General features: G+C 36.8%; 1 protein-coding gene across 8 annotated transcripts in view; it reads left to right on the top strand.

Moving 5' to 3' along the window:
* cblb (Cbl proto-oncogene B) overlaps positions 1 to 20,790 on the top strand; it is a 130,770-nt gene extending 109,980 nt beyond the window's left edge. For 4 of the 8 annotated variants that reach the window (XM_008107791.3, XM_003219085.4, XM_008107795.2 and 1 more), the window contains 6 exons: positions 6,996 to 7,136; positions 8,560 to 8,648; positions 8,736 to 8,864; positions 11,046 to 11,186; positions 13,093 to 13,212; positions 16,981 to 20,790. In XM_008107791.3, the coding sequence (XP_008105998.2) occupies positions 6,996 to 7,136; positions 8,560 to 8,648; positions 8,736 to 8,864; positions 11,046 to 11,186; positions 13,093 to 13,212; positions 16,981 to 17,243 (883 nt within the window). In that variant the 3' untranslated portion in view covers positions 17,244 to 20,790. The remainder of the gene's footprint in view (positions 1 to 6,995; positions 7,137 to 8,559; positions 8,649 to 8,735; positions 8,865 to 11,045; positions 11,187 to 13,092; positions 13,213 to 16,980) is intronic. The other 4 variants (XM_008107793.3, XM_062974845.1, XM_008107794.3 and 1 more) reach the window with 4 other exon arrangements.
* Positions 20,791 to 26,674: the final 5,884 nt, after the last annotated feature.

Raw genomic sequence — 26,674 nt, 5'->3', positions numbered from 1 at the left:
TACAAATCCCGATGGCGTCCAGGCACTTGATGATCCAGCTGTGTGGGAGTGAGTCAAAGGCCTTTTTGTAGTCAATCCACGTTATGTGAAGATTAACTTTTCGTCTCTTACAATTCTCCAGAATCATTTTATCAATCAATAACTGGTCTTTTGTGCCCCTGCTTTTCCATTTGTTGTCTTTCTGTTCATCTGGCAAGATGTTTTTTTCTTCAAGATAATCTTGGACTTTGTCAGCTATGATGCCAGTCAGTAGTTTAAACATAGGGTTTAAACAAACCCTAAGAGCACCTAACCCATTAGCATTATGGAGAATCAAACCAAAACGAAGTCTATACTGGCTCGGTCGTCGCCCAGGATAAAAAGGACCGCAGTGGATGCTGCTGATTCTGGACATCCATCGGCAAGTGAGCTACGGAATCAAAATACAAATGAACAGTCACAGAAGCAGCAAAAATATACAATGCCAGAAAACTGCACAATTATTATTATTATTATTATTATTATTATTATTATTATTAATAATTGCAAACTAAAAATCCAAAATTGTCCACACGGTGGCTGAGATAGTGACAGCCACTATTTCCTCATGGTTCAGTATACACGAACTTTGTATTATGCACACATTTATTAAAAATACTGTGTATAACATTTGCTTCAGACTACATGTGTAAGCTATACATGAAACATCTATGAATTTTGTGTTTAGACTTGTGTCTCTTTTGTAAGATATTGTATTACATACATGCCAGTATTCCAAAATCTGGGGGAAATCTGAAATTCAAAGCACTTCTAGTCCTAACCATTTCAGATAGGGGATATTATTCAGCTTGTCTAGGTTTCTGAGATTTAGATATATCTCAAAATAGATCTACTGAGTCTTAACGATTAGACTTGGTTACAGTTTGTACCTCATTAAGGTTTATTCAGTGCATCATTAAGTATGAATGTAACCCAAAGACCAGAAGTCCTGGGCTTATCTAGCAAGTAAGAAATAGTACACTGAGCTTAACAATAGTAGACCCACTGACTCAATGGAATAGTGTTGATTTACCACCGATCCAGTGGCTCTAGCCTTGTTGGGACTAACAGTTGGTTAGTGTATTATATGTAAACTAAGTGGGATAGCCCCCAGATTACCTTTCCTTACACTGGACTGGCTACCCTATGTTAACTCTTTCTCAGAACCCACTATTCAGTTGTGTAAAAAGAAATAAGGTGACTGGGGAAAAAATAACCAGATATATGTCTTGCTGTTTTTGTACGTACTGTATTGATAGTCAGGATGCAGTAAGTGCCTGTAATGAACAGAAAAATACAACAGAATAATGTTGTGTTTTTAAAAAATAGATATGAAGTTGTGAGAAAATAAGATTTTCTGTGAAAAACTGAAATATATGGAATACTTATTTTTATTTAAAATCTAACTTTGTTTTTGAAATTCAAAAATATGAGTCTTAGGATTGTACCAGTAAAATTGCAGATATGCTCTATACTGAGAGAGCTTTTAATTCAGCATCAGAGAAAAAAGGAACTCTTAGAAAGTCTGTTATCATCATGAAAACCAACAAAGCCTCTTAGTTCTTCTCATGAATATGTGCAGAAATGCATTTTTATGTACAGAAATACATCTTCAGTCTGTTTTGTTTATGTCTACAATATGGAAAATTCATTTTATTTCTCTATGGGTCTTCTCAGTCTTACATGTACGAGGGTTATCCAGAAAGTAGATTACGTTTTGGAATTTAAAAGGAACAAAGTATAGGAGAAAACATTTACCATATGCAGTTGAAAGCCACACCCAAATACCACTTCTCAACATAGTCGCCATTCAAATCTAGGCACTTTTCATAGCGATGAATGAGCTTGGCAACTCCTTCCCCATAAAACTCTGCCATTTGCATCCTCAACCAGGCGGTCACATAAAGGTATTGGATAAGTTTCGATTCTTAGGTTTTTGGCGCAGGCCATACTCATGTGTTGGATATCACTTCGTTAGTACAAATTTAACGAATTGGATACAACTTAGACGACTAACGAAAAAATTGCACACCCATGGTACATTCTATGAAATTCCTGCATTTTGAACAAGTGAATCATTTCATCTGCCTTTTCCCATACTCTATTTTTCCTCTTGGAAAAAGGTCCCTGGGTGCAGGAGTAATCGACGGAAACAAGTATTTTCTGGTGATTTTTTAACATTTTCTCCAATTTCCCCAACCTTTGAGAGTACCATTAAATTTAAAATCTTGCCAACACTTTAAAACTTGAATATTTTATTGACTCAATTTTTATGTGCCACTTGTATGTAAAAATAAACTTGAAAAAATATTTGGGGCACAGACAGAAGGCACACATATCTTTTCTATTTCATGTTTTAAGTATATGATATCCTTTGGCTCCCTCTGCAGAAGGTGGTTAAATATTGCATTGCATAAATTTACATCATTGATTTTATCTTTCATTGTCCAATCAGTGTCAATAAAAAATGCTTTCTGCTTCACTGTTTTTAAACTGTCCATTTTTAAAGCTTGATACATTAATAACATATAGGGCTTTATGAATCTAAAACATTACGTAATTGATGTTGAATTGTCCTCCACTTTTTTACAAGCTTGTAACTTTAGTGTAATATCTAAGATGAGTGTATGATACCACCTTCCTCAACCAATTGACAACAGACTGACCAAAATGAAAACTGACCGGAGACACCTTGTACTTGCCATGCGGTATTAGTTAATTTTTGAGTATGCTCTTGAGTGTAAAAACAGTTGAAACTCAAAGCCCGTAATTTTTAGGGGGTTTTCTTACACACATTTAACTGTAATGTAGTTTGCCCTCAAAGGTTATAAAAGTGGAAGTCGACAGATCTCACTTTGCCCTTTGATGTTAATACACTCTCTTCCTCTATAACCAGTTTCTTTGAAGTCTGTAGTTTCATCTAATCTTCTTAAATACCTATGTCTTAGTTAAAGTTATAGTATACTTTGAATCTCTGTAGATCTGGTTGTGACATTCCTTCATTTTATCACTGTCATAGATTTTGTGATGGAGCTATTTTCCTTGTTTTTGCTTATGACATGATTTCTTGTACTTTGAAGTGAATTATCATGGCAATCAAAAATATAGTCTAAAGTTAATTATGGGTTATTTCAGTAAAACAGTGATCATTTTGAGTATAGAACTTACTAATACTCAATTATTACAATATGTTTACTTCAAATTCCTTGAGTGCAATTTCCCTATGTTTTGATATTGATGCATTTGCATTGTAACCTTCTGATTCTTCTGAAGAATGCAGAGTGATGTAAATTCTTGCTTTCTGTCTCTTCTATGGGACATCTGCTGAACAGAAAATCATGCTGTTAAAATTGACTGTCTGATGGTCTCACAAGCTTAATAATATCTAGTGGAAGCACAAGAAGTCTTAATGTTATGCATTTATCAGAGAAGTGGATAGAGTGGACAAAATCTGTCAAGGTCAGACGCCAGCCAATGGATAAAAATACAGTTTATATAAACAACTCAAAAAAGCTCTTAAAACAAACACAGGAGCTTGCGACCCTTAAACTTCAGTGTGAAAAAGACATTTAAACTGAAAAAACTCCAAAAAACCAAACCGGAGTATAATCCAGATTATCCAGAGATATAATTCGGATTAAAACAAAACTGCTTAGATTCAGCTCAAAATTGCAGGATAACTTGGTTGAGAATGAAGCCAAGCTGGAATAGGGAGCGAAGAGTAATGCCAAAACGATGTCCAGTCCAAGGTCCAAGATGAGAAGTCGTCACAGCAAAGTCCTCGTCAATGGGTTGACACAAGTAGCCAAAAAGATGGAGGCGAACTAATGCAGACAGTAATCACAATGCAGTCTAAAGAAAACCCACACAGTTCCAACCCCCATCGTAGAAGTAACCCAGAATAAACTTAAGTCGGTTGCACAGTCTCAAGCCAGTCTTCAGGAACACGAAACCCAATGGCACCCAACAACCACCTTGCCACACGCAAAGGCCCAATGGCCAAATGCCCACAATTTATTTACAATTCGTCTTCAGAACTTGAGCTGGGCACCGCCCTTCCCACAGGTTGTTCCCATTCCTCATCTGAGCTGAAACCACCCTGCTGACGCCCAGACCTACCTTCAGCTGTGGAACTATCCCCACTCCTCCAATTAGACCACCTTGGGTCCGATCCTGAAGGACCCCACGTTTCCTCAGCGTCCCCATCACCAGTGAGCCCAGTCTCCCCATCACAATCCTCTGGAGCGCGTGTCCACTCCATGCCATCCTCTTCAGCCCGTGCCACATCCCCAACATCCATTTCAAGCCCCTCATCCCCTTCAAAACCCTCAAATGAATCCTCATCTGTTGATTCCTCAAATATCTCTTTAAGCCTCTTTCTCTGTAACTCCTCAAATGAGTCTTGCTCCCAAGGAGCCTTTCTTCTCTTCCTGCTACTATCAGTAGTATCATTGACCCCAGAAGGCTCATTCACAACAAAATCCACTGGGGTTTGTTTCAAGCATCCCTATGAATATCAAAATCAATGGAACCTCAAGTCCAGTGGTGTAGTTAAATAGTGTCCTTATATATAATAACAAAATCAAGGTTTGCCATTGGGAAGTTTTGTTTGGTTGTTTCTTTTATTGTTGTATTTTATTATGTTCACAATGTGAATGGTTGTATAAGTGAATGCAAAATCCATGGATATGGAAGGCCAACTGTATTTAAGACAAATGATGGGAAGTTGACATTTTAAAATATTTGTATTTATTTTGTTTCAAAAGTTTCATAAATAAGTTTAAAACTGATAAAATAAAGGGATCACAAGCAGCTAAATAGTTTTAGCCCAAAAACGGGCAACAGCAACTGCATTGTCTGTAGCTTTAAACAGTTCTTTCTCTGCATGATGCAGGGTATTGTGCGCAATCATACAGATGCTGAGTTGTTTGTTCTGCTCCAGTCACATAAGGTGGAGGAATCTTCTAGGTACAGTGTTCCCTCACTTATCGCGGGGGTTAGGTTCCAGGACCACCCGCAATAAGTGAAAATCTGTGAAGTATATATTTATACATCATTTTAGTAGTTATACACTATTTTAAGTCTTTATCAATCAATCATGTGTTGATAAATCACCTCCTTCTCTTCCCATTGCAGCTTGGGGTCGTTTTCTCTCCCTTTGGCTTCTCCTTCCTCTTTTCCTTAGGCTGTAAATTGTAATTTTGTATGATTTATAATTGCGATGGCGCTAAAGCCAATTGGAAAGACTCAAGCCAATTGCAATGGTGTCAAAGCAAATTATAAATGCTGTTTCCACTGCTGAGGGGATTTTTGAATGTTTTAATCCCTCTAGATTATATATATATCACCTTTATATGAGGGGAAGGATTACAGGGGGTGATCTTTATTTCAAGATCCCAGCCTCTGTCTCTGTAGTTAGGGATTTCTGTGTTGTTGTTCCCTTTCTGAGGTAACTGTGACTATTACTCTTCCCCAATTAGGTGATTTATTAAGGTAACTGCCACCAACGTGAGGCTTTTGAATTATCACCGATGAAATTTGGCTCCACAGACACAGATGAGATGAGATGAGTCGGTTGTTAACAAAGAACAACAACTTTATTGCGTACAAAGCTTATGGTTGCAGGTTGACTGATTTACTTATGGAACTTTAGATAAACAAGTGGTTTAATAACTCTTATAACCACCACAACAGTAGTCTCTGGTGTACTTCCACTCTCACTCTCCTACTGATGATGTAAATTGTAGCGAACTCTAACCTCAGCTGAGCTCCTTAGTGAACAATGTTCCAACTACAATAAAAACCTTTAATTTGATCTACTACCGATCTAATTCCTGATCACTAGTCCTTCCCAACTAGAGATCTTGACTAGGCTCCCTTTAGTCTGCCTTGACCAAAAATTTAGGCCAGGCCTGTCTCCTTAGCCCTTCTTGACTGAAAAGCCTCCAGCCACGCACTCACTGGCTTCTTTTAAAAACTCCCTTTTTTGTGGCTCCGCCCACTTCTCCCTCTGGTGAGCTAGCCAGCTCCGTCTCCTTGGTAACAGCACTACTGTGGATTGAAACAAGATGGCTTCTGTTTCAGCTACTATGTCAACTAAACACAAATACATACTCTAACAGTTAAAATTAAACATAATAACTATGACTTCTCCACATAATGTTATTTTAGAGTTTATTGAAAAACTGCAAAACAGCGAATCCGCAAAAAGCGAACCACGAAGTAGTGAGGGAACACTGTATTGCCATTTTGCCAGGTTGTCTTTTGATCAGCCAACTCCACTTCTGAGTCTGTCCAGGGACTTCTAAGTTGCCCATTCTTGGTTTGCCCCTGGAGAAAGACCCTCATGGGGGGCATCCAGTTAAAATTGCCTGATTTTGCTGCCCACAGGGATATTCTTGCTGTTGCTGGAGGAAGTGGTGGTAAATATTTAACTGTATATTGTTGTTGTAAGGTGTCTCAGATCCTTGGAAAGCATCACTATGGTTTCTGTACTTTTTGAATCAAGTGAACCTAGGTTCACAGCCCTATATAGCCTGAAGGCCTACTGAGTCATTTTGTACTTGTTGAGTCCCAGATTAAGTTATGATTTAGTAAACTGTGAATTAACTTGCATTCCCTGTCCTGAGGTTCCTTCCCTTTCCTCTTCCCATATAGCTTCAAGGAATTCGAACATTTAGTTTCTGCTCTTAACTAATCACATTTGTCCATAGTGTGCCATAATGAAAACTGTGGTAAATCTCAACTCTTGCTAGCATCAGACAACTCTGCTTAATATCTGAATTAATGAAGGTTGTTTGTTAAAACTAATCAGCTAAGGGCAAACCACAGTTTTGGGTTTGTGTGATACTGCCTGATTTCACCAATCAACAGTTTCTGATTTTTGCCTACTCCTTTTATAAGAGGATGAACACATTGTAATCTTGTAGAAATAAAATAAAAAGACTTACCTGGATTTGATATTATTTTATCTTGAGGTCATCTGTTCCTGTCATAAATTCCCTCCCTGAAAAGCCAAGGGAAAATGTAGAAGAAGATGAGTACAAGATTCCTTCATCCCATCCTGTCTCTTTGACCTCACAGTCACCTCAGTGTTATAATATAAAGCCTCATATTCGGTAAGGTTATTTCAAGACTCCAATGGCGCAGTCAATTGGGAAATGTCAGTGTCTTACAGATTGTTCCTTCCACATTCCTTCCAAATTCCTTCCAAGATTAAGACCATGCAAAAACATATTTTTTGCAATGAAAAAAATCTGGAAGTTTTGAAAGCTTATTTACATGTTTGTGCTCTTTTTGTTATCTCAATAAAGTTTGCATACAAATGTGAATTTTAAACTTTAGCATAATTGTGTAAAGGGGTTTAATTTAATATTTTATTGATGCAGTTCTTCAGTGCAAGGTTACCATAGCTATTGCTAATTTTAAACTAAATAAAAGAATATTAAGTTATTAATTAACTATTTAAGAATAATCTTCTAATTGTTCTCCATTTTATTTTACCCTCTCCCTCTTTTTTTAATACAGTGTATGTAGAGGGTTTTTTTTTTGTGAATCAGAAAGTTTAGCCATAGCACAGAACCAGAACTTCCAGTTCTATTTTTTCTGCAAAAGTATTGATTAACAAGAAAAAAATAATATATTCATACTTTGAAGTGCTCTAAATTTTCAGAGCCAAAGTTCAGTTTAGCAGTCTGTTTTGCTGACATGTGATCATGAATGAATTTGTCTCTATTTTGCTGTTCAACAAATTATCTATAATGTAATAAGACATTCTGATAAACTAGTTATAATTCATTAGAACTCTGCTTCTTTTTTTCTGTTTGCTGTGTTGACCCTAGAAAGTAATGTCTGGCTGTCATCTCTTCAGTAGTCATAATGTCATTAGTTGAACTTAATGATGACCTCATAAATTTTGGCATTCACATTTACAGTCATGGCTGTGGTCTGCAAGTGCCCCTTAAAAGTCAAGCAAATGCACCACCTGAAGGATTTGCAAAGCAGTGAGGAGTGGGGTGCTAAGAGATACCCAGCCCTCTCCTGCCAGGCAGCTGTGATACTGTCTGAGGCAGGTTCCCCTATGGTGTCAAGTCGTAGGTGCTTGTCGCATCATGTCTTGCTGTCAGGAGAATCTTCAATGTGTCATTCTTCAGTATCCTATTCAGTATACTTCCCGGATTTTAAGTTTTGTTTTAGGTGGTCAGATTAGAAGGTGGATTTTACCTATATCATCCATGCAGAATCTTGGCAGATATTTCTACCTTATTGCTAGAAGAATACAAGATTAGTACTGATCTTTTAAACACAAAAGCCTTATACTTCTAAAAGTTTTTTTTAAAAAAACCTACATGTAGCCTTGATTTTAATTTTGTGTTTAATTTCAGCCTCTGACAGGTCACTCTTAAAGTGAGCAAATAGGGCTAATTTGAAGTGTTAACATCATGAGGGCTTAATGAGTTAATGGCCATCATGATAAATTGTCTGCAGTTGCTTTTATGTGAGTAACATCAAAGTGTGTGCTTTTTTCATCTCTACTTTCAGCGTATGTGAGAATGGTCAATGCTCTGGAATAATTAGTGAAACTCACAGTGCTGCCTCCGAGATGAAAAGATTGAAACAGCCAGAAATGGGTATGACTTCATATTTGCTACTTCAGGTTGAGAGCCAAATTAACATTTTTAAAGTGCTGTTTTGAACATGCTGCTTTTGTTGTTCAGAAGAAGCCTTTGAATCAACTGTCTCAATACCTTTACCACCTGTACGGCCTCCTGTGAGAGAAAATATGAAACATGGTGCAGTACTCAACAGGACTCCTTCTGATTATGATCTGCTGGTACACCCTCCAGGTTGTATCTTCTCTCCCCCCTCCCTTTCATTAATAAAATTGCTATTTGCCTTATAGTATAAATTGTTTAAGGATCATTGTTGTGGAAAATAATATAATCTGTCTGAGGTGCTCATAGACTGGAATACTTATAAAAAATATTAGGCCAAGCAGTGCTTCATTTTTTCTCTATTACTGTATTTATGTTGAAATTAATAAAAAAAATGCATTTAAGAAAAGCTAGATATGGACATTTGATCAAGGAAAATACAATTGATTACATTTCTTGAATATGTTTTAGAATTTGAAAGGAAAAAATAACAATAAAGATCATCAGAATTTTCTGTATTTCTTGAAAAGAGAATTCATTGACTACTCTTCTGTAGTGTGGGCCAAAAGTCTCAAAGGCATCTGATGTTTTAAAAATGTTTTTTTTAATTTTTGTTACATAAACAGCAATGCAATATAAGGTAATTTTATTTTCTGTATATACTGAATATGATGCCTATGGTATTGCACTTTTAAAAAAAATGAAGATGATATTACATACTACCTTTTGTGACTTTTGGTCCACCCTATCTATTCAGTTTCTCCTCTCAAAGTCCTTTTGAATTCTGGAAAATAACATCCTTTAGCATTACAAATGACCTGCATGTACTAATTGTATATGAGCTCTTCCTCACATGCAATTCTCTGCTTAGGGTTTTATTTCTTCGGCTGTAGCACCACAAACATATGCCTAAATTAGCACATCGTTTTAGAAATAAAGATTAGAGTTGTATAATATTACGAATATGCAAGATATGTCAAATCTTGATATTTGCGAGTTCTGACAGATGTCCATGGCAGTTTTTCATAACTTTCAGACAGTCAAGATTTTTTCCCATCAGCGATGAAAAACTGTGCATCTTTTATGCAAAAGCTATGGATCTTCCCTGGAAAACCAGTTTTCTAAAAACTGTGTAGTTCCTGTGTGGTTTTCTATATATAAAGGAATACTTTTAGGCAGCCACATGTATATTTTCTGCAATATTATTTATTTTACATAGTAAACTGCAAAATTGCAGAACAAAAATACTACACAACAAAAATGTGCAAAATCAGCTTTGTTGCACAACAAAACCATGTGGCATTTTTTAACAAAATTGTTGTAAGCTGTAGTTTCAGTCTGCCCAAGTTTCTTTCCTTGTTGAGTAATATTTTGATGGTGCAACTTTCAACCTGGCAAAGGCTGAACCATGATGTAGAGTTCTTTATCATATTGTTTATTTAGTGGCATCATATGCAACTTAGTTTTACATTTTCTGCACTTTGCCCACATATATATTGAAAAAACAAGGCAAGCTGGTGGTATCCCCCCCCCCCCCCCCCCCGCAAGAGGCTGTGTGGTTTTCTTTGTGTAGTAAAAAAGATTGTGAAGATAGGTTTTAACTGTGAGGGTGTGCAATTTTTCAGACCCATGTACAGTTCTCAGAAACTGCACATTTTGTAGTGTACTCGAACAAAAAAAACTCCTAGAATTTGCAGGAACATTTCACATGCCCTTCCCTCCCCTCCCCCCCCCCCCTTTAAATTTATTGTGGGCTCAAGGAATGCAAAATTCAATCCCATTTGGGAAACTGCTGAATTTCTATTCTTTCTCTAGGAAGAGATAACATCATTAGACTTTTATTATGGTGAAATTCTAGTCTTGAAACCCTGGCTCAGTAGTAGTTCTAAAGGTAATAGGCCTTTGAGAACTGATTTGTTCTTTGAATTGTTCTTTAGATTCTTGCTTCTAAATATGCATTTTCTGGTGGTAACACTATATAATGATATATATTGGGAGGAAGTAAAGCAGTGATGATCTGCCTAAAATTATTGTAACATTCAGTAAGCTTTTTATATTATTGCTTTTCATCATAGCACAGTCTTTTAGGCACAGTTACAACTATGCAGGTAATTTTAAAACCCAGGAGAGAACTTCTAAAAAGAATAAAATGGATTGAGTAGAATAAAAAGGTCATTCATAGCATGCTTTCAAGTCTCATCTTCTGCATAATAAAAAGGAGGCTTACAACTTGATTACTGGAATCGCCAAAGTCCTAGATAAACTTGGAGGAAGAGACTTTTTTCATGGCCAAACATGATAAATGTTCAGCTTTACTGTTCATCATACCATTAAAGGAGATTTGCTTATATAACAGGTTATCTCTCAATGCAGGTGACAATGCATCTGACAATCCCCCGCCCTCGCTTCCTCCGCCGCCACCCCCTGCCCGCCACAGCCTCATTGAGCAAACAAAGCCACTTGTTGCAGGAAGTAGGCCTCTATCTGGACATGAACTATATCTTCCTCCTGCTGGTAAGAGAAGAGCATAAACATGTTTTATCTTCTAATAAAATACCTAGCTGGAAAGAGATAAAAAAAAACCTGTAATCACATTTTAGCTATCTTTACAAGACTGAACTTTTAAATTTTACTGTTGAAATAACAGAAGACTATAAAAATCTTCATTTCTCACTGTGAGGGCTGTTCGACAGTGGAACTCTCTCCCCCGGGCTGTGGTGGAGGCTCCTTCCTTGGAGGCTTTTAAGCAGAGGCTGGATGGCCATCTGTCGGGGGTGCTTTGAATGCGATTTCCTGCTTCTTGGCAGGGGGTTGGACTGGATGGCCCATGAGGTCTCTTCCAACTCTACTATTCTATGATTCTATGATTCTATGATTCTGAATGTTTCATTTCTGACTTCAGCCATCCTGACCATCACAATAAATTAAGAACATTGTCCACAACACAGTTACCTCTAAAGTACAAAATTGGTACAGATGTTTTACTATGTTTGTCTAGCATGTCAATTTCAAATAATCATGTTGGAGTGATTCATTAGGATCACATGCCAGAATGATTTTCTTAAAGGCATCTATATTGTAAAATGAAAATCTTAATAGGTTGATGGTTCAAAAACGTAGCCTATTTCTCGGTTAAAAGTTCCATATTAAATCGTAAGTTAATAGCCTCCTGGTGAAGGCCTGAAATTGTTTTTTGTTTATTTAAAATATACATGCCTTGCTGTTCTGCCAAAAAGGAACTTAGGGTGGTTTATAGTGATCAGTAATAAAATTATTGATACCCTTGGGCATTTTTTAAATGTATAGTGGAATTTAAAAGAGCAGTAAAAGAAGAAATAAAACAAAATTGGCACAACAAATTAATTAGTCCTTACAATGCAAACAACTATAGAACAAGGGGAGCTAAAAGTTACTGTATTTCAGATGATAGCCCCTTCTTATCTTCTTTAGCTGAAGCCTGTTGCAGATTTAATGAAGGCATGCATCTCATCATTGATGAAGTGCCCTTGTTTCACTTCTCCCTCATCTCAGGAGTGTAGAAATGTTGGCCCTATGTTTGCATAGGGTGCAGAGCTGCTCTGTACTGTTTAATATTAAAACACCTTTAAAAATAATAAAAACAGTTCCAGCCATTTGGTGATTTTATTATGCTCTGGAGGGTTTTCCTTTTTTTGTTGTTGTTTTGTTTTGCAATCCATAGAGCCCTCAGAGAATTCCGTGGGATACATATAAGTAACATCTTTATTCATCTTTTTAAAACAGTCCTGTTACTTAGTTGCATCCAGTGATTCATAGAATCATAGAATCATAGAGTTGGAAGATGCATCTATTCTAACAACCTATTCACCTATAATGTTGTATAAGGTGCCTGACTCACATACCATTGCTTTCAGCTTTTCACAGCAATCTCTTTCTCACATCCCACCACATATCCTGATTTTCAGGAGCAACATTTTTAGGGGGCACAGGGAGCTGAGGCTTTGAGAAAAGTGAAACTCTCTATTTTCCATTTATTATTGATTTAAAAGCAGCAGATCTGGTGGAGAATAATAGCTGTAATGAATGTATGTATTCAAACTGCAAAATAGGGAAAGGTATGTTGCATCTTTTGAAAACATGTATTTCACCTTAGGAGTTGGAGGTAAAAATGGATGCTTGAGCCTTCATTTGAAACAGTGGACTGAGACTGATGTGAGAAGCTGTGCGGAGGAGTAAATCTTAGCCTCGCATTAAACTGTAGTTTGCCTGATTTGAGCACCATAGTAGACCATTAAAAGAGTGTTTGATCTGCAGAAGGCCACGGCACCTTTGAGTTAAATGGGGATTTATTAGACCAGTGTTGATGTAATTTTTATTTCTTTCTGATATTTAATTTTTTGGAACAGAAATCTGCAAAAAGCTCTTTTATTTATTTTTATAGATCTTTTCTTTGATCCTGTAAATTGTTTAGTTCCATTGCCACCTGTTCGAAGATTAACTGGTGATAGTATGAAAACCCACCGATTATCTCAAGACTATGACCAGCTTCCCTCTTGTTCAGGTAAGTTCAGGTAACTCCAATATGCACAATCCAAAGTGTGTGGTTTTGTAGAATTGCACCTGATACCCAGATTGCATCATATTAGGAGTTTTTGCATTCAAACATGCTTGTGATACCCTACATATATTTTCGTTTTGCTGCACAGTGATAACTTGTATTTACAGAAGCACTAATTGTGGTTACTACAAACCTTTCAGCATTGGGCAGTGTGGGACATGTTTTGTTGTTTCTATCGTTACCCAGTTGCGATTCAGGAAAAATACCGTATATACTCGAGTATAAGCCGACCCAAATATAAGCCGAGGCACCTAATTTTATCACAAAAAACTGGGAAAACTTATTGACTCGAGTATAAGCCGAGGGTGGGAAATGCAGCAGTTATGGGTAAATTTCAAAATAAAAATAGATACCATTAAAATTTCATTAATCAAGGCATCAGTAGGTTAAATGTTTTTGAATATTTACTGTATTTCAAAGAAAAGCAATAAACTAGCTCTATAAGTGGAAAAGTAGGGGCAACAAAAACAGTATGGTATCAACAATAACCTAATAATAATAATAATAATAATAATAATAATAATAATAATAAAAAACTTCATATGGATTTCACCCTATCTCCCTATGGGGGCTCAGGCCGGCTTCCAACATAGTAACAGGCAAACATTCAATGCTTATATAAACAATGCAGAGCTAGATATAGATCTATCATTATAGATACTAATTTCACATATGCATTTTCCCCTGAAACGTTTGCAAATCCCTCTGTGTGTGTGTGTGTGTGCATTTCCCCTACAATATTTGCAAGCCCTATATATATATATGTGTGTGTGTATATATATATATATATATATATATGTATATATATAGAGGCAGGCCCTGGTGTTGGCGCAGTGTGTTAAAGCACTGAGCTGCTGAACTTGCAGACTGAAAGGTCCCAGGTTCAAATCTCGGGAGCGGAATGAGCACCCGCTGTCAGCCCCAGCTTCTGCCAACCTAGCAGTTCAAAAACATGCAAATGTGAGTAGATCAAAAGGTACTGCTCTGGCGGGAAGGTAACAGTGCTCCATGCAGTCATGCTGGCCACATGACCGTGGAGGTGTCTACGGACAACGCCGGCTCTTCGGCTTAGAAATGGAGATGAGCACCAACCCCCAGAGTCGGTCACGACTGGACTTAAAGGAAAACCTTTAAACCTATACACACACAGACACATATATATATACAGTAGAGTCTCACTAATCCAAGCCTCGCTTATCCAAGCCTCTGGATAATCCAAGCCATTTTTGTAGTCAATGTTTTCAATATATCGTGATATTTTGGTGCTAAATTCGTAAATACAGTAATTACAACATAACATTACTGCGTATTGAACTGCTTTTTCTGTCAAATTTGTTGTATAACATGAAGTTTTGGTGCTTCATTTGTAAAATCATAACCTAATTTGATGTTTAATAGACTTTTCCTTAATCCCTCCTTATCATCCAAGTTATTCGCTTATCCAAGCTTCTGCCAGCCCGTTTAGCTTGGATAAGTGAGACTCTACTGTATATATATATATACACACACACAGTAGAGTCTCACTTATCCAACATTCGCTTATCCAGTGTTCTGGATTATCCAACGCAGTTGGCCTTTTAGTAATCAGTGTTTTTGTAGTCAATCTTTTCAATACATTGGTGCTAAATTCGTAAATACAGTAATTACTACATAACATTGCTGTGTATTGAACTGCTTTTTCTGTCAAATTTGTTGTAAAACATGATGTTTTGGTGCTTAATTTGTAATATCATAATGTAATTTGATGTTTAATAGGCTTTTCCTTAATCCCTCCTTATTATCCAACATATTCGCTTATCAAATGTTCTGCCGGCTCGTTTATGTTGGATAAGTGAGAGACTACTTTATATATTCATATCTATCTAGACATGTCTATATATATTTGTGTGTTCATTTCCCCCCTGTAATATTTCCAAGCCCTATATATAAGTAGGTAAGAGTATATTCATATCTATCCAGACATCTCTTTATATACCCTGTTTCCCCTAAAATACAGAAGCACTAAATAATAAATGTGAATTCTTCTTCATGGAAAAATAAGACATGCCCAGAAAATAAGACCTAGCAGAGGTTTTGCTAAATTGCTAAATATAAGGCCTCCCCCGAAAGTAAGACCTAGAAAAGTTTTTGTTTGGAAGCATGCCCGCATGTAGGATCGGTAAATGTACGTACCATAGTGTGTTGTACATGGAAATATTGGTAGTAACAAGAAATTCTTGATAGGATTCACCGTTTGTCTGATTATGCTGGTTTGTGATGACAACTACTGTACTATATATATATATATATAATGTTCATTTTTTGCTAAATAATAAATGTGAATTCTTCTTCATGGAAAAATAAGACATCCCCTAAAAATAAGACCTAGAGCATCTTTGGGAGCAAAAATTAATATAAGACACTGTCTTATTTTCGGGAAAACATGGTAGATATTTGCAGAGATTTGCAAACATATGAGGTTAAATTCATATATAAAAATAATGTATATGTATGGCTACAGATACACAGGTACATGGATCTATATGTATAAAGGACTTGCAAAGACCTGCAAACATATGAGGGGGAATTCATATATAAAATTAATGTATATAGATAGATACACATATAAAGGTACATAGAGATTGCAAAAGCTTGCAAGGGGTTAATGCCTATATATCTGTAGGAGAGTTTAACAAATATTTCAGGGGAAAAGGCTTTCATAAGATTAATGAATATATATTTTTCTTCTTCCTGACTTGCAAGGGTGTCTCTCTTTTCAAAACATTTCCTTGATTAAGAGCAAGGGAGGCTTTGCAAAAGTAACACACTGATAAGGGAGGAGAAGAGAGAAATAGATCACATATTGCAAGCAATAGCCTGCAGGCTCCGTTGCCGGCCTTGACCTTGACCTTGACCCGATTATAAGCCGGAGGAGGCTTTTTCAGCTCATAAATAAAGTGTATACGGTATATTCTTAGAGAGCTTCCTGTTGATCATTTGATAGTCTTGAGTAGTTGTGTTTAATTCAGTAAAAACAGTAGTCCACTATTTTGAGAGACCTGGCCTAATAGATACTTACTGCAACATTTCTGTTAAGTTGTGCCAGTTACTGCTCTTTTCCTAAACATTGTGGCATTCCATCACCTTAATTGTTGCTTTATAACAGTTTTATACATTTTTAAAAAAAATATATGCAGGGAAGAACTTATAATAAGTTGTATCATAATGGTGTATGAGGACTTTACAGGAGTTAAAACACTCTTTACACTTATAGGTTTCCATACTTTCAAATAAACATTTGTTTGGTTGAAGTCTATGGGACACAAGAGCTTAATTTTGGATGGTTTCATGCAGTCTGTGTTTTCAAACAAACTTGACGTTATTTACATCTTCCCAAGTGATATTTAAATTAAAGCACTGTCTTCCTTCAGATAAGTCTTACATCCAAGATTAATTTGGTTTTCCATATGTATCTTTTTAAAAATGAAGACTGAATGCACTTACTAAATACACATGACTGAAACTGAAAGAAATTGAATTGTCCATCTGTTTCCCTGCTCCTGTGGATTAGTACATAGCTAATAGGCACAGAGGTGACCTTATATCCTATATAGGGAGACAAGTGGAATATCATACACTTCAGTTCAAATTGCTGTTGTAACTCATTAAAACATTTTAAAGAAAATATTTGCATTGAAATTATTGGGAATATTTATATTTATTTTTCTCCAGATGGTTCACAAGCACCAACCAGACCTCCAAAACCTCTTCCTCGTAGGACTGCCCCAGAAATACACCACAGGAAGGCACATCATTCTGACTCATCTATAGAAAGTGTTGATGCAAAAATTGCAAAACTTATGGGCGAAGGCTATTCATTTGAAGAAGTGAAGCGGGCCCTTGAAATTGCCCAAAATAATCTTGATGTAGCACGGAGCATCCTGAGAGAGTTTGCTTGTTTTCCTCCAGCAATTTCCCAACGTCTAAACCTATAGCAGTATGGAAAACATTACATCCCGCCAAGTCTCCAAACGTGGGCATGTGAATATGAGAAATAATGTGGAAGTGTGAAGTGAAGTTCGAAAACAATGTTCTTCTCTAGGCGTCTTTGAAGAGCTGAGATGCAGCAGATTTTTTTCAGAGTAAGATAGCTGCTCAGTCCAAGATATAAGTGAATTGAATTTTATGTATTTTTGCTAGCCATACTTATTGAATCAGGGTTGAACTGACAAATAATTTAAAGTTTACTTGCCATGAGCTTTTAATCTGTGAAATGCTTTTTTCATGTTTACAAGGTGGTGAGTGACCATTTCCAAGTTGGTAGCCCTCCTGTGTTCTTGTTCATGTTTTTCTGGCATTTCTTAACTGTTTTTGTAGTAGATTGTCCCATCAAATAAGTCAGTTACTTCTTCCCCCATGTATACACTCCATTTTGATTTTTCAGGAATCTTTTATATTTCTTTAATTACAGCATCTTGCAAATGCAAGAAAAATGTGGCCTTCATCGCTGATTTCCCCCTCCCCAGTAATTTTTTTGTTATTTAGAGAATGAAGTAAATGTGCACTGCATTGTTTGATCCATCTTTTTAAAAGGCATTTTGACTTCAGTGTTCAGTATCTTTTCTTTCATGTGTGGCTGGTAAGATTTAAAATCTAGATGGCTCCAGTAAGAAAATTAACATTCATAATGTTAAATTGCATAATAATATCCCAAAATTCAAATCATTACTAGAGCTTATGTTAAAGGTACAGCTGTATGTGTTTTAAAATTAGTCTTTGATTCCATAATGAACTTGAAAGGTCCCTATGTTGCTCACACCTTCAATATCATGAGGCATGACAAATAGATCCATCATTCTGAATTATATTAGCTGTGATCAGGTAAATTATACTCCTGTCTTCTGAAAAGCGAGATGCAGTTAATTTCCTGTGTGGATGGTTATCCTCTGATTCATCACCACTTTAGGGGACAAGTTCATATTAACAGAGGAGCTTTCAATCTTTCCATTGTTGAGCTCTAAGGCTATCATGACAATATTTTTTGCAAAGCTTCTATTAAATTTACATTCTTAACTTTATATTCTGTGCCCAGATCAACGTATAGCATCATATATGCATTCTTGGAGATAACATATCTTGTTGCCTGAAGTTCATATGAGCAGATCAAATTGTCACGTTCTAAAGCACAAGTTAAATCAATAATCTCAACTTCTTAAATGCATTGTTCTGATTAAATTCCAGATTAATTCTTTGTATGCACCCCCAGGTACAAACCAAATTCCCGATTTTCTTTCATATGTTCCTGCTGAAATTGTGGATCTGCCTTTGATAGTGAGCTGAATAGCCAAGTGTATGTACTGAAAGGCTTCCTCCCTTTTTTCCTTTTAGTATTCTGCAAACACTACTCATGACACTGCTGTGCAGAATACTCGCTTGCTGTATTCTGTCTTGTTGAGATTTTGTGTTGGAACATTTCACTGGACAGGCTAAGCTATATGTCTTCCTTGTATTGTTACCATTTATTAATGTGTGGAGCTAACACAAAATTACCCAAATGAATGTCGAAAGCTGTCAAATCCTATACAAAAGAGTATGTTTTCAATAACTTTTTTAAAAAAATAACCATTCGTTTTTACTCCTGAGTGGACCAGGAGGCCACCAGACACACTGGAAATCCCCTCCACACACAAAATTCACCAAAACGAGAAACAGTCCATGAGTGTCACATCTGGTCTACAGGCCCCACTTTACCTGTCCATGTGCAGTTGATTCAGAGCATAATGTTAACTATCATGTTCTCATGAAGACTCATATCAATATTAAATTCAGAAGGAGATCTTTTAAAGAGTTTAGTTTTAAACCTCCCTTATAAAAACCTAATTAACATGCGTCTACATGTAGCTCTTTTAATTAACACTTCAATTAAATTCCTCCACCTGTTAACATTAACGGTATTTCCAATAGAATGAAATATCCAATTGTATTGAAAGAAAATCTTTTTTCTTAAAAAAAAATAAGTAAAGGCATTAGGAAAAGCACCAATTCAATTCTTGTGAATAGCACAAACTGAGGACATATATTATTTTGGGTTATTAGAATAGGTTTAGATAATTTTCAGAAGATACAGGCCTGTGAAAATGTTATGCTAAAACAGGTTGAGCATCCCTAATCTGAAATAATTTGCTACCAGCCATCCGCTTCCACCTTTGAGGTGGTAGCAATACACTTGCTTGTTCATTTGCAAAGTAGAAACAGGAATCTAGTAGGATCTCATGAGATATCCAGTAAGGTATTGCAAAAATCCCCTCCAAATATTACTTTCTCAGACTCCAGCTTAATGTCTCATACACAACACAAGTAGCAAACAAACAAGACATGAAGATATTTGTAATGGTGGATGGTGTACATAGCCAAATATCTCTTATGTGTGTACAAATAGTCTGAAAACACTTCTGATCCCAAGCATATCAGAGTAGTGATGTACAACCTATTGTGTCAGTACCATCATGATACATCCAGTCTGTGTCTTAACAGAAATCCAGGATCCTTGAACAGGATGCAAGGGCTTCATATCCCAGTGAAACACATTCACACAAATTTTCCACAGTTTTAAGGCCAGCACATGGAATTGTCCTCAGAGACATTTTTATAAATAAAATTAAGTATAATTAAATGTCCTTTCAAGGATTGCTTAATGCACGTAAATTTTCAACCTTAAAAATCAATGACAAGAATCTTATTTTTTATGTAGTCTGCATTTCCACAGAATAAGGGCTTGTATGTTCACCCATTGAATTCAAGTAAATAGTATTGTGATAGCATACTTTTCAGATGAAGCGTGGAATACTTAATTTATTGCTAGTTTTGATTGTGTTTCCAGCCCCACAATTCAGCATATTCAGCATATTTTGCATTCATTAGTGTGAAGCTATTCCAGAATTGGTGAAGCAGATGGTGGAACATATCAATAGCAGAGATATCTTCCAACAGTGTGAAAAATGTCTGATGTTTGTTAAAATAAATGAGCTGCCATTTTTGTGGCCTGAATCTATGCCCTTAAATAGCCGCTAGTCTGATGCCAGTGATGTAGTATCATAAATGTCTGTCCAATGATTCATAATGTGAATTTATTTTGTTCCAGCATTCTTCTGTTGTTTTTATTTGTTTCTCATATTACGGCTTGAAGCTTTACTTTGCACTGACCTGGGAAATGTTTTAATTTGTGTCTTAAAGCTTGACAAATTTGGAAACCGACAAATGTTTTAAATCAGGTACTGCCTGTTGACCTGGAACATAGAGCTTCTAGGACTGGTTTCTTGAGCGGACTGCAATAGTTTTTTTGTTTTGTTATTGAAGGTGTATCTTCTAAAAAACTATTTTATCTGAAAATGCCTTTTATAAACTTGTCTAATGTGGCAGACATGGTGATGTGATCGATTTATATTTTATTCAGCATTCCTTTTCAATTCTGAAGATTATGTAACCTCAATTTACTTTTATCTGTTCTTGTAAAATATTTTATAAAAATTAATGTTAACAGAAGTATCTGTTTTCTTCATGTGTTTTTGGTTATTTTATTTCATTTAAACTGTGTGTGTGTGTTTATATACACATACATGACACACACACACACACACACACCTGTATACACACATACACAGTGCCATGTCCATCAGATCTTTTTAGTGGCATATTCAAAATGACTGTAGCTATCACAACCTCCAGAGAAGATCTTCTACACATTTACCATTGGACTTAATCATTGTTTCCTCAAGAACAACCTTATGTTTACATGACATTTTGAGTATTTATTGGTCTTGAAAAGACATTGCTAATGTGTATGTTAATAATACACACAGATTTTTTTAACACATTGGAGTCATTGTTTTTGCCCCTATATGTAAGATATTTCTCTGCATGCGACCCAGTGTGATTCAGTGATTTGAGTGTTGAATTAGAACTCTGCGAGACCAAGGAATGAATCTCTGCTTAGCCATACAAGCCCACTGAGTGATCTTGGGCAAGATGTATTCTCAACCTTAAGAAAAAAATAATGACAAAGGACCTATAAATAAGTTTCACCAAGAAAATCAGGATAGTGTCCCTGTAAGTCAGGCTCAACATGAAAGCCATAGCAATGGTGCAAGCTTGGTAAAATACACAATTTGCATAAGAATTTACCTTAAAATATTGTTCAGAATCAAAAGAGCTATTTTAAGCACCCTGAAGAAATGGAAGCCTGTGAAGAAATTCCACAAGAAGATTCCTTCTCCCCCAGAAAAACAACATACAAGCCACTATACTATATCAGAGTATGGTTTGAAACATATCAGTTTCAGAAGTGGTTTTCTCAGTCAAGGAATTCAAGAACAACTCAATTCTGAGAAACAAATTCTTTGAGTTTTCTGAATGCACCCTTATGGAGAACTCTATGCTAAACAATAGAGATGAATAAAAATAACATGTTACATTGTCTGGTGGCTACTTATACTCTGTATAACTCATTAGTAACCCTGAGGTCTTTACCTATAACAATAGAAAGGATGCAAATGTTTACCTTACTAGTTTCTATTTTTGGATAGTAATCACAACACTATTAATCCTAATGGAGAACCAAATCCAATTGGGCAGTTTCTAGGAGGTTTGTTGATCACTTAGTGTGCGTAGATTCACTTGCAAGTCTGGAACATTATGTAGTTTTCAGGTTCCCATGTTTTCCTTCCCCGTTGCTCGTTTTTTTATGTACTGTCTCTACCTTCGTTTTTGGAGTTTCTTAAATAGTAATGGAAACATTGCATATTTTCTGGTCATCTTATCTTCACAAGCGAAGTTATGTGAATGTTCTTGTGTCCACTAGATAGCACTCTTAACACATGCCTCTCATTTGTTTGGACAAAATGGGTTCTATCATTTGTGAGCAGTTCTGAATGAAGATGCACTAATCCTAGGAAGGTAAGCATAAAATATCTGAAAAAGCATAGATTTAACCTAAAGTACAGTGTTCCCTCACTTATCGCAGGGGTTACGTTCCAGGACCACCCGCAATAAATGAAAATCCGCAAAGTAGGGACACTATTTGGACGCTATATAGGAATGCTCCTGCCGCTGCCGCTGCCGCTGCCTTATGAGGCAGAAACAAAGCTGCTTCAGCCTCCTTTTCTCTTCCTTTGGCGCTTCCTTACTTACTTACTTACTTACTTACTTACTTAGGCTTCTCCTTAGGAAGGAAGTAGAAAGAGGGATTTATAATATTTTATGATTTATAATATTATTTTAGTGTTTATTAAAAACTGCAAAACAGCGAGTCTACAAAAAAGCGAATGTTGTGGCTCAGCCATCATGGTCCAGTTTTCAACGAGAGTTGGAGTCAGAAACAGATGAGGAGGTGGAATTCGAAGACATTCCTGCTGAGAATTCAGGCCTCATGGCCTTGCAGGTTCCGGAAATCAGGGATCCGCTAATTGGCAAACATTCCTAATCCTCTCCAGCGTTAACCACATCAGATGGTACAGACCTGGGGGAGAATGGAAGTTTTAATAGGAGAGATTTTGTTACCAGAGATAGAAGTAAAAAACAGGGACTGAGAAGAAGTCAAAGACTCGTTCTCAAACTAGATAATGATTAGTTTTCCCATGAGAACTTTTCGTGGGCCCTGTACTCCCTAATTCTTACAGACTTGGGATTCTGTTAAAAATACTCTGCACTGCATTCTCATTGCGGTGTCAACATAGCTTTTCCTCAGAAGAAGTTCCAGTTTCCAGCTCCTTGCCTTGACTTCTGAATCCGTGCCGAGTTTCCAGTTCCAGGAGAGCCGCGCCAAGCCAGGACTCCCGAGTAAACCTTTCCTTGATACCACGACTTCCTTGTTCCTGAATCGAGATTGACTTCACTTTGTTTACCTTGCTCCTTTGACTTTGCTACAGGACTTTCCAAGTGGATTTGCAGTGTTTGTTTTCCATTATTGTTTCATGGACAAATTTTGATATCTAAGGGAAGCTATCGAGCTTCATTGGGGATTACAAATTGGACATTGATGAACTCTTTCTGAATTGCAATAGACTATATATTATGGACTATTTCTTTCTTTGACTTTCCACCTTAAATATGCATAGACCTATATATTTTCTCTGCTTCAATAAACAGCTTGTGTGTTATATTGGCTCCTGTCTGGTTTTCGAGTGCTCACGCTACCTTGAGGTGCAACAGCGAACTTAGAAGTAGGGAGGGAACACTGTAGTGAAAAAATGAGATCCATTCTCTTATGTTAGGATTTTCATATATGACTCCTAAGAAAAGTCCAAGTTTTTCCATTTGGCTAACCTGGCATTTGCAAGAACTGCTTTACAGGGTTTTCTGAGTGCATTTTTATGATGTTTCCTGTTATTTTAGTTTCTGTGCCCCAATGTTTATATTTCTTATTTGACTAAACATTTTTATTGGTATTAGCTTTCTGCACTATTCTAGGAATTCACTTGGGAAGTTTTGGCTTCAAGAAAATGTTTATTTAAATATAAATTAGAAATGTCTAAACATGCTTTCTTTTGATGCTACATGGAAAATAGGAATCTGTAGTGAAGAGTAGGCAACTTTGTTAAAATAATGTTTCATTCCTGAATTCTGTAGAGCTTTCTTTTTTAATGGCAGAACAAAGACGTTTGCTTTTCATTTGCAAAATATAATACAGTTGAGATTTTTGACTACAATAATGTTTTCATTCCCATAAAAATGTAGACCTGAGAATTAAAGTGATTCAAATTAAAAATCTAATAGTTGAGTGGTGGACATATACACATAACCTTTGTTGTGTCATGCATGTACCATCCTCACATGCATATACAACCAAGTCCTGACTTCCCTCTCATCCCAACCAGATCTACAAACACAAGTTATTTATTTATTTATTTAAAATATATTCTGCCCTTCTCACCCCAAAGGGGACTCAGGGTGGAGCACAACATATATACAGCAAGCATTCCATGCCGGGACATAAAATAATTATAAATATACACAAACATTAAAATGTGTTATATCTACTTTAAAATCAGCTGTTTAAACCAACTCAGGACACCATGCTGGCTCTGGTCAGTGAAGTAGGTTTCCTATTATTGCCTCATTGTACTGCCCCAAAGGCCTGGTCCCACAGCCAGGTCTTTACCATCTTTCTAAAGGACAGGAGGGAGGGGGTTGATCTAATCTCACCAGGGAGGGAGTTCCATAGCCGGGGGGCAATCACTGAGAAGGACCTGTCTCTCGTCCCCACCAATTGCACCTGTGATGGTGGCGGGACCGAGAGCAGGGCCTCCCTGGAAGATCTTAATTTCCGCAGTGGTTTATAGAGGGAGATGTATTCAGACAGGTAAACTGGACCATTGCATTTCATGATGGAGAGCATTGTTTGTTCTGGTTTTTTAAATGTTGGAATCTGTGATGCCTCATGGGCCTTGTAGTCCTGTTCCTAGTACTATTGTGGCAGATGAAGATGAAAACATGGGGTTTTCGCCGGTTCAACAAGAGCCGGAGTCTCTTCACCTGCCGGATGTTGATGTTTGCCCTCAAGAATTCAGTAAAACAGGCCTTGGGCTTTACTCCCCTCCGTTTCCCAGGAAAGAATCTTATTCTAGAGACAGAGGAGTCAGAGAAGCAAATTGGAGGAGTTTACGGATCGCTGCCAAACAACAGGCTGATTAGGCCTGCTTCCCTTGGGAAATTCTAAGGAGTCTTGCATCTGGACAGAGTTGGGTTTCGCTTCGTGTTCTCTAGGGAAAGAGTTCTGTTGGCGGGAAAACGAGACCCAATATAGGTGTTTGACGCGGGAGATTCTTTGCGGAGTCAATTGATCAGCTTCAGGAGAGAGATCGTGTGTGGACTTCGTAACCCCAGTTCCTTGCTTCCCGGATCAAGCATTCAAGCCTTTGCCTTGCCTTGCTGTTTAACCACGGACCTTGTTCCACGCTTCACGTTTGCCTTGTTTCCAGTCACAGACCTAGTCAAGTACCAAGTTTATTTCCAGCCTTGTTGTCAAGCTTCATTGGACTTCTAAGACTCTGACATTTCCCCACACTATTGCCTGGCAAAAGTGTGTGTTTCGGTCAAGTGGATTAAAACTTTGAACTCTAATATCATTTATTGGACAATACATTTTTGGACTATATTTGACCTCATTTGAAAGGTCTGCTTCTGAACTATATTCTTCACTTGTTTTTATTGCTTTTATATATTTCCTTAATAAAGATATTAGATAGAGAATGGCCTCCGTGTAAGGTTTTTGGTGCCCAGCAGCCAGGGACCTGACAGAATCAAATCAGCAGCGGAAAAATCATAGTTCACATAGGGTGAAATACATATGAAAAAACACAATATGGCCTGGAAAAGGATATGTTCCAAGATCCCCTGAAATCATGGCTAATAGCAAACTCTATATTTTGCATCAGAAGTACACCATATCTAGTCTATGGATAAGGGGATTGTACTATACTGACCTTACTTGGGCATAACACTGCCGTATAGTATCCTGTGTTCTTTTCTGATGTCATGAAGTGATCTGCTTTGCCAATCAGGAGCTGAGGTAATGAATACAGCCAAAGTGCTTCTATTTATTTCTTGTTTGAGGGATAAAATCCACTCTTTGCACTTAGGGAGCACAGAAAATGACCAGAAATGTATGAATTGTGCCTTGTGAAGTTTTTTTTGTTTTTGTTTTTTTTTGGGGGGGGGGGCAGAATGGGCCTCTTAATCTGCCCAAAATAGGGTGCAAAAATATGGGGGATGCAAAATAGCCCTAGAGTGCCGTATGCCCCCTCTCTTGTATATAAAAACACAATAGGGGCCTGGATAAATTTTGAAAGCATGCTCCTTTGTCTTCCTTCCTGCCTTTTATCATAGTGATCAGTTGTAGGTTCATGTTACATAAGTTATTATTTATTATGTTTATACCCTTCCTTTTCTCTCCACAAGGAGACACAAGGAGATATGTATGTGAAAAAACCTGCAGTTTCAGTTCTTGAAGATTTGAATGAGAATTAAAACTGAAGAAAAAGTTGACAATTTTTTGACACTGCTATTGGATCATTTCTCAGAATGCCACTTTTATGGATATCCTCTGTAGCAGGGATAGAAAGAACTGTATGGCTCTTCAGATTTTGTTGAACTTTTTGAACTGCAGCTTGTGGCGGTCTTAACTATCATACTAACAGCAAAGAATGCTATCTCAACAATTTATGGAGCGCCACAGTTTTCATTCCTTCTCTATACCAAAATAACATAGAATTAATTTATGAAGCCATTTTGCAATTTTTTTGTGTTCTTATAGTCAGCATTTTCTGGCTTCTGAGAATGTTCTCATATACTTAAGACTGAGAGATTTAATTTATTAATTAAAAAAACATTTTTTCTTCATCACACTGAATGCTGAGTCAATGCCAAATTC

The sequence above is a fragment of the Anolis carolinensis genome, chromosome 3 (genome assembly GCF_035594765.1).
Source record: "Anolis carolinensis isolate JA03-04 chromosome 3, rAnoCar3.1.pri, whole genome shotgun sequence".
Taxonomy (NCBI): Eukaryota; Metazoa; Chordata; class Lepidosauria; order Squamata; family Dactyloidae; genus Anolis; species Anolis carolinensis.
Note: the sequence above shows the minus strand (reverse complement) of the source record. Positions and strands in the feature narration are given on the sequence as shown.